At 35.6% G+C, this 8,855-nt stretch overlaps 1 protein-coding gene across 2 annotated transcripts; it reads right to left on the minus strand.

Moving 5' to 3' along the window:
* Positions 1–517: 517 nt before the first annotated feature.
* Positions 518–5,936, minus strand: LOC133737343 (two-component response regulator ARR18). Of its 2 annotated transcripts, XM_062164927.1 has the most exons (8): positions 5,537–5,936; positions 4,619–4,741; positions 4,346–4,510; positions 2,583–2,659; positions 2,450–2,486; positions 1,775–1,952; positions 1,105–1,453; positions 518–903 (listed from the first exon to the last, which is right to left on the minus strand). In XM_062164927.1, the coding sequence occupies exons 2-8, from the start codon at positions 4,683–4,685 to the stop codon at positions 637–639; spliced, it is 1,140 nt and encodes a 379-aa protein (XP_062020911.1). In that variant the 5' UTR covers positions 4,686–4,741; positions 5,537–5,936; the 3' UTR covers positions 518–636. The 2 variants fall into 2 exon arrangements, with proteins under 2 accessions (XP_062020911.1, XP_062020906.1); XM_062164922.1 differs by having other exon boundaries at positions 4,346–4,741.
* Between the last annotated feature and the right edge of the window lie 2,919 nt (positions 5,937–8,855).

The raw sequence follows: 8,855 nt of genomic DNA on the forward strand, positions 1-8,855 counted from the left end.
CTCCTCAGTCATAACATTTTGAAATGTTATTTATGATTCATCAATAAAGACTGTTTTGTTTGACTCGTTTCCGCTAAAAAGAAGTATTGCAGCACTGTATTTATTAACTTCGATCAATTAGCTAGTATGTATTAGCATATATGGATGTTGAGTTTTAGGTTTAGGTGGCACGTACATACGTTGAGTTAGTTACTTAGTTATCATAGGGTCTGTAGAGAGAGGTTTATGTAATTTAACTTTGCTGAATAAACACAGAAAACCCAGAAAAATTAATTGCCATTTAACCTTAATCATCGTTTTCCAATTTTTATGCTGGCCTGGGAACTTATTACAGGAATTAAGATATTAAAATGCAGAGATAGCTAGCTAGCTAGAAATCCCAATATCATCGACTACATTATTCAATCAACGCCACATGAGATTTTGAACAAGTACTTAAAAAGATCTCACTACTACTATGCTCTATTAGCATATTCATATATGGTTAGATCCTAACAAGTACTTGCTCCATCACGTGCATCGTTTTACTGCAATTTTTTGTAATTAATTAATCCCGAGTTACAATTTAGGTAATATCATTAATTATGTTTTCTTTTATCTTTAAGTAGGTTTAAGGCCAGGAGAGAGAGGAAATGACTAGTGTCGAACTCTTGATGTGGGTGTACTGGATTGATCTTGTTGCCTTGGTGAAGACGAGGATAAAGATAGAGAAAGCGTTGTTTCAATGTCTCTCGTGCTTTCTTGTTCACCATCCTTCATCTCGTCACTGCAGATACTGAATTCTTGCCGCAGGCCCAACTGTAAATTCATAGGTAACCATTTCTTTTGTTTCAAAGTTTGCATATTATCACCAACTTCTGCTCCAAATGTTTCGCCATTTATGCTTTCATCAGGTTTCCGAACCTGCATATCAAAAATAATCTTGATCATCCTTCCATCAAATTCCGGAGACACGGGATTACTTTTTCCAAAATATTAATTGGACAAAGAGGTCGAACATATCAATCACGTAGATGTGCTATATATATAGTGTGTGTGAGTGTGTGTGTGTGTGTGTGTGAGAAATGTGATCAACAATGTAATCTATAAATGTGTAATAATTACCTCGTGCGGATCAGATAAGGGTTCGTAGCTGCTGGAGATGAACTTTGGAGAACATGTAGTATGATTGGGTAGATGTCGGTTGGAGCTTGCCTGGGGACTCCCTACTGAATTAGGTTGTGCGACATTGATGGTATTACCCCAAGAAATGTTTAGAGAATGTCTCCTGCCTCTAATGTGATTTCCTATCATCTCACGAGGAGGCCATCTCTTCTCTTCAAGAAACCGGCTGGATCTAATAGGTCCATTAACTCTTGTCATGGCTTCCTTTACACTAAACATATGTGAGCTTGTAATTGTATTGATGCTCCGATGGTTCTCCATCCCAGAATTGCTCCACTGTGAAATCAACCTTGTATCAAGGATCAAAACAAATTCAAGCTAGGTCCGATCCATGCGTGTGTGTTTATGGAATTAGTAGTTTTATAGGGTACGAAATCTCGGCTTTGCGTTTTTTAAGAACGTAAAATAAGCTACTTGAATGTGAATTAGATTGTATGGAAAGAGCATTTTCCAAACTATACTTAAAAGTACATAATCCAAATCAATAGTCTTGCAATATAAAATGTAATTAGATTGTATGGAAAGAGCATTTTCCAAACTTGCTAAGGTTAATTTATCCTACTTGATAAGTTGATATATGATATCGGTTGAATTATGCAATTGTATGTACCTTGAAGAGTTGGCATTCAAATTATCATATGGCTGATGTTTTAATGGTGGAGAAGGAAAGTGGCTTCCTCTGTCATCAAGTCTGAAGTGCCTGAAAGGATTGTACTGTTGATAGGCTTCCACAATGTGCTCTCTTCCTTGCAACAACATTCCCCTCGATCTATTGAACTGTGGTAACCCTATAAAAACACAAACGCACAAAACCTCAGAAAGATTGCTTTAGCACATAAGGATGAGGATTTAAATCGGTCAATAAAAAGAAGAAAAAAACGATGCATCAAGTCACAGCATACAATAATTACTTGCAAATATGTTCGTTGAAGCCATTAGCAGAGCCTGTAACTTAGTTTAGTGGTTGAAAACACTACCCTCATACGAAAACCAGTGTCCTAATCCTCCATTCAAAATTATTTGTAGTCCAGTTAGTCTTACGTAATATACATCAGATAATGTGTGTCCGTTTTCATAGTTAGTTAGACTAATATTGCTATAAGCCGGGTTCTTCAACAGTTTACCAATAGAATATTAATTATAGCTAGGGTTTCGATCTCATTTCCAGTGTGGTTGAAAGTTTTATTTTACTTTATCTCCTTCGTCAAAACTTCATGGTTCTGTTTTCAAGAGACCAAACAGCCAAACTAATTCCAAGGTGCATGCCTTGGTTCTCGGAATTTACCTTGGCCGGACTCATCGAGCTTCTTGCTTCGATACATCTGATTGATTTAAAGTTACACGATTAGCTGGAGAAAAGGACAAGTAAAATTTAACTAATTCATATAATGGAATTACTAAATTAAATTGAAAGTCACCTGCAAATGACTCTTGACGTGAGCAATGCTGAGTCCTCTCACATTCATCAACTGAAGTACTAATTTTGGAGTTGCTCCTGTACGTTCATGGGTTTAAGGAAAAAAAAAAAAAAAACAACATTGACGAAATCAGTTAGTTAATTCTTTCCTCTCCACGTAAAGCCCAAGCATAATACTCTAAACTCTAGTAGAACATCCTAATTAAGCTATTATTTTAAGAGTTTTTACCACAAATAGTTCCTAAAGTTTGGGTCATTCGACACTTTAATTCCCAACATTCTAAAACTATCACATTAATACCTCAAAATTAATCTCCGATATAATTTCGGTACCCTCCGCTAATAGCACTGTTAACTACTCATTTTTGTAAATGGCATTTTAGTCTTTCTCTCTCTCATGTTAGTTAATTAGTAGTTGTCCTAATTATTTCGCATTTTGCATATACTTGTAATATTTATGCTTTACATTTTTCTTATTTTTCATTAGTGATCAGTGACTAATTATCTTGATTAAGACGATGATGAGTATTGTGGAGGGAAAAAAGAGAGAGGAAAAGACAAAAATACCCTTGAAAAAATTGAGGAGTTAACGGTGTTATTAACGGAAGGTACTAAAAATATGTCGAAGATTAATTTTGAGGTACCAATGTGATAGTTTTAGAATAGGGTGCGACTATTGCCACCCTACTAACTATTTTCTTCACCCTACAAGTTGTTGATTTATTGGAAGACTAAAATGTCCTAATATAAAATTACAATAAAGGACAATATTTTATTAAAAATTACAATTTGTTTCTCTTATTACACCTCACAGAACACGTACTTAAACTTCATTCTTAATCTCTTCATTCATCATTAAATCCTAATGTTTTCTTAGCATTCATTATCTTCAATTGTTCTTATGTTATGCTAACAAAAAAAAAATTCGAATGCTGAGGAGGTCAAATAAAAAAAAATTCAAGTGAAACCCTATATTGGAAAAAGGGTATTTTGGATACTGTAAATGAGTGAACTAAGTAATTAAACTTGAAATTACAAAAATATATGTAGGGTGAGAAGAGAATGTAGGGTGAACAAAATAGTTAGTAGGGTAGCAATAACCGCACCCTTTAGAATATTAAGAACCAAAGTGTCGAATGACCCAGAGATTGATTGTGACATTTACTTTTTTTTTAACTCTGTGTGGAATTCTCTCAACTTATATTTATTTCACTACCAAAAATCTTTCAACATGAATGGGTCAAGAAACCACTTTTAACCATTGATCAACTTGGGAGGGGTAACGGTTAGCCACTCATGTATATATTACTCTTTCATAGTACTAATTAACCATTTTTAGCTTAAACTAGTAATTACTTGAAAATTGAAATACAATTTCTAAACGTGACCCTTGAAGTGTACTAACCACACCGTATGCATATTACATCTTATAGTGTGGACCTTAATTAATTTAGAAGAAACAAGGACATCATCTTTCATTCTATATGAACATGTAAATGATAGATTATATACGCTTGTGGTTTTACCAGTATAAGTCCCCTAGTCATAATAGCTTTCCTCCAACTAAATAGTGGAATTCGCTATGCACTTTCAATATAATCGCCACGCCCTATTAGACTATGTATCAAATATTTTGGGTTGTACAATTTGTACATATATGTTCGTGCGTGGATAATGAGCATTTAATTAGCTTTCTTTTAATTTGTAGATGATTTAGTTAGAACTTGAGAAAAGTTTAAATAGTATATTGATCGAGAAACTTACTTTCTTGTCCTCCGAGCCTCTCAACGGCATGAATGAATGCTAGATGGAGATCAGAAGTCCAACGAAGCCTTGGCATTTTTGATCGAACATATTGCCTGACTGCACCGCTGCTGGTTGCAGTCTGTTCTTTCCCTTCTGTAGATGTTTTGCTTTCCCTAGCTTCACCTATATTGTTTGAAACATCCCCATGATCATCACTACTTGCATCCTCATTCAAGTCAAAGAACAAACATGATGCTTTCGGAGAAGAGCTTTTAGATCGAATATCTTTACTTCCATCAGTAGTACTTTGGTCATCATCCGCTTCAACAGAAATCTCAATCATCTCAGGATCAGCCATATGTGTAGCATGCACTGCTTCTTAACAAAACCCGTTTCAAGCTATTCACTCATTACCTATTAGTACAATATTGAGTGCATGGTGAGCATCGCAAGCAACGACATATGTATTTACATTAATCCATACATATATGCTTTCTCATATAGTACTGTAAATGATAGGTTACATATAAATGTATGAATTCATATAAGGTATAGCTTAGCATAGTTAAGGCATAGAGTTGATCTACAGAAACATACTGCATTTTATTGAAATGCTTGTATGCTACGCTCATACAAGGCATTTCTCTTTTCAATTCTGTGACACTAGTATAGACATTAAACTAATCCTTTAACCCTAGAAGGCTAGGGGAACTGGTAATTTAGAATAGTAGCATATCAATTAAAACATGATCAAAGAACATCACCTTTAAACTATATATTGACAAGCTAGAGAGTTAATATCCTATCTTTTTGTTAGATAATTAATTAATACAACGATCATAATATATATTAGTGTTATTGACGGTTTCAATTGACCGGCCAGTACTGCTGCTAATATATGGAGCTGAAAGAAGTTGATCGATTTACGAAGGAATAGAGATCACTCAATACAGCATACTGATTTTATCAACTTTAAGCTCTACACTAAAGATAATATCCGATCCAGGTTTGAAAATAAGAGATATATGATATAACACTCTTACTCGGTTTACTAGTAGGCGATAGTTATATAGATCTGTATATATGTGAACACAACCATCTCATCCGAGACAAAATAATGTAAAAATATGATCTCCAAGTAATCTCTAACAATTATCTATTGAGACTTAAATCTGTACATGCATAAGCTATTCAAGATTCAAGCTTTACCTGAAATGAATTATATATCTCATTCATAAACTGATGGATATCCCGGTAACCATTTTTCTCCAAAACGTCCTAGCTGGAAGCACACTCACAGCAGATTCAAGATAAGAGGGTTTCAAACTTACCCTCTAATTGGACAAAGAAACTAATTAATCACTGTACTGACTCTCCATCACATATCAGAACTAATTAAGACACCATCTAAGCTGACACCAGACATGCGAATCAGAGAGATCAAGGGGTCGATCGATCGAGAGAGAGAGAGAGAGAGAGAGAGAGAGGGTTCTCTGCTCCTTTTCTGGAAATTAAGCTTTTATGCCGTTAATCATCACATTCATATATTCTCAGACTTTAATAATTAGTAATATTTTATTCACAACAAGAAGACGATTGTCGGGCATACCATTTGATCTATATAATTGCATTTTGCAGTATTAGTTCGAACAAATATGTGTGTGTGTCTATATATATATATATATATATAGTTTTTTACTACAAAATTCTATATCTAGATATGACCAGAGACCACTGTGCTCTTAGGCTATTGAAATCCATGTGACTTCTCGATCCACCCTTTTCTTTTCTTATTTACCGATTCTTCTTAAAAATTTGACAGGTTGCATCTTCATCTCTCTCTCTCTCTCTCTCTCTCTCTCTCTCTGCCTACCTATAAATATATCCGTGATAATCTTCAGTAGTTGACCTCTGCTAGCTAGTGTGACCAACTATCTGTCTTCTTTTGATAGGAATTAGGATATAAATATTAACTCCGACCTCATTTATTCTATTGCAAAATGAAATAATGAATATTGGTATCCTGGTCCAAGTATACAGTGGGAAAGGTAAACCATCATCCTCATATAAACCTCACTGATTGATTTCAAACCTCCCCATGCATACAGATGACTTATTAATTAATTTCTTTTTCCCCGGCCCATATTTTTTAAACCATATCTCACTTGTCCTCTTCTTCTCCGATTGTTCTTCCCCATCAATTGTTTATCCTTTGTATATTCTTAACAATCGTACTTAATCTGTCCCTATCTGAACCACTGTTCAAATGGTTGAATATTAAACCCTTAGCAGGAACAGCTAGGTCTGGAGTTCCAACAAGTCCTTGAGCTAGCCTATGAAGAGATTAATGGTTAAAGTGACCGTTAAACTTAAAGTATCCGACTCAAAATAAAGTGGTCTTTGATCGAGAACCGCCTCCATAATGATATGTCGTGGTACATAATGGAAGTAGGTTTTGCATATATTCCTATGTGCCGTACACTCTCAACAGAAGCTAGGGTTGTGTAAAAACGCTCTAATTAAACCTCTAAGATTGCTATTTCAGTTTCCAGTGGTCGCAAGTCATGTAAAACCTCAAAGATTTAAGAGTATCATGCATGTAAACGTCAGAGGTACGTAGATGTTGCTTATAATCAGCCCAATTCATTTAGCCAATAAAAGAACCACCCGGCCAGTTCATACAGATATATGTGTATCACTGACAATTGATATATGTTTCGTAGAAGACTAATTCTTTATTGACTGGGGTAATCTCAGAGGTTAAAGGGGTGGCATAGATGGTGATTGAGGTACTTGTGCACAACCAATTGATTAAAAAAGATGGAGACAATGCATTTTTAGAGGGTGAAAACTGGGAATGAGGAAAACTTGACCACAAATATGATATTCCCTCATGTTGTCTCTTCCCTCTAACGTTATCCCCAACGTCCAAGTATTTACTTTCCAAAGCATCTTAGAGAGAATTTCCACAATTTGTCATGATATAAGAAAAACAGACCATGGGAAGACAGAGGCATCATCTCAAGGAGTAAGGTTGGCTAAAAGACACCCAAAATTGACTTGAAATGTGTGACATATATAATCTCTAGCTGTGTACACATTTATTAACTATAATTGATCAAGACCTAGAGAGAGATCGAGATTCTTGCAAGTGAAGACAATTATTCGAAGGATTAAAGAAAGTGTTTTAATGGGAAAGAGTAGGAGATCGGGTCTTGTGACGTGGGTTAACAAAATTACAAATTCTCTTGGGTCTTATGCCTCTAATAAAAGTTATCCTATGTATTTCATTCGGTGATATTGGACTTGGGTGAATTCAATATCATTTTTGTCTTAAGAAAATTAGTTCAAAATCCCAAATGGGAGTCCAATTCCTAATTACGGACTTCTTCTGGTTGGACAAAAAGAAAAACAAAGACAGGCTAGGCTAGACAACTTCTTTCTAATTTTATCTATAAGGTTTATTTGGGGGTTATTTAACTTTATTTAGGCCTTTTAGGGTTTGGAATTTTTTTTTTCTTTTGAAATTGAATATGGATCAAACTTAATCAAGTTGGGAAATTCAACCCCACATCTATAATATTTATGATTGAAGACCATAATGATGTGCGCGCAAGCGCCTAGTCTCGATAGAGATTGTATAAATCCTGAGAGTATTCTGAATAATAATATGAGTCTCATCTATTATAACATTCATTTAGGCAAATATATGACCCTCTTAACTTGGGGATAAAAAAGCTGGGAAATGTAAGGCGCAAATGCCATTAACAACGTGCCCAATCTCTGAAGTATATATAATCTTCATTGTGCCTAAGAACGTTGATCAAAAGGGAGCAAATAGATTTTGGAACTTAAAGTTGATTACTTTTTACGTGAATTACTATTAGAACTTAGAGTTTAGAGTTTGTGAACCCAAAATCTGAACAAGAGAAAAGAATGCAAACGGGAGTGCGGATACTCTTAGATTTTCCCTCAAGAGTTTCATATATATTTTTTCAACAATGGTCTCCATCTGAGCCAAAAGAGAGAGGGCATAACTCTTGACAATGCCTCTTCTGAGAGTACCTTTAAGTCAAGTGGAGACCAAGGGTACCTTTAAGTCTACTGCTCCTTCACCCCTAATGCTTCTGGCTGCTCCTTACACGGCTCCTAGAGATCCGAACAGCCTCATTAGCTGGCAATCGACCCGGCCTTTACTCTCAGAACTAAGGCCGTTGGCTTTGAGAAAGAGGACGAGCTCCATCCGCAACCTCTCTTGCTAAAAAGGGTCGGGTTACAGTGGAGAGAGGAAAAAACAAAAAAAACCAACGAGTCCAGATTCTGGTCTGCTGGATTTTGAGGTTATCCTTAAAAGGACGAATTCGTCCGATTCTAGCTATATCCATCAGCGACGAAGAAAAAATAGAAGTCGGCAGTCTCAACAAACCGACGGAGGCTACAAGCTTCACTCCTCAAAGCTGAGATCTCCAGTAGGAAAGAAATCATCCCCTACTCGGACAAGGATGAGTTACCGACTTGAAAAAAAGAT

This window comes from Rosa rugosa, chromosome 1, assembly GCF_958449725.1.
Source record: "Rosa rugosa chromosome 1, drRosRugo1.1, whole genome shotgun sequence".
In the NCBI taxonomy this organism is placed as follows: Eukaryota; Viridiplantae; Streptophyta; class Magnoliopsida; order Rosales; family Rosaceae; genus Rosa; species Rosa rugosa.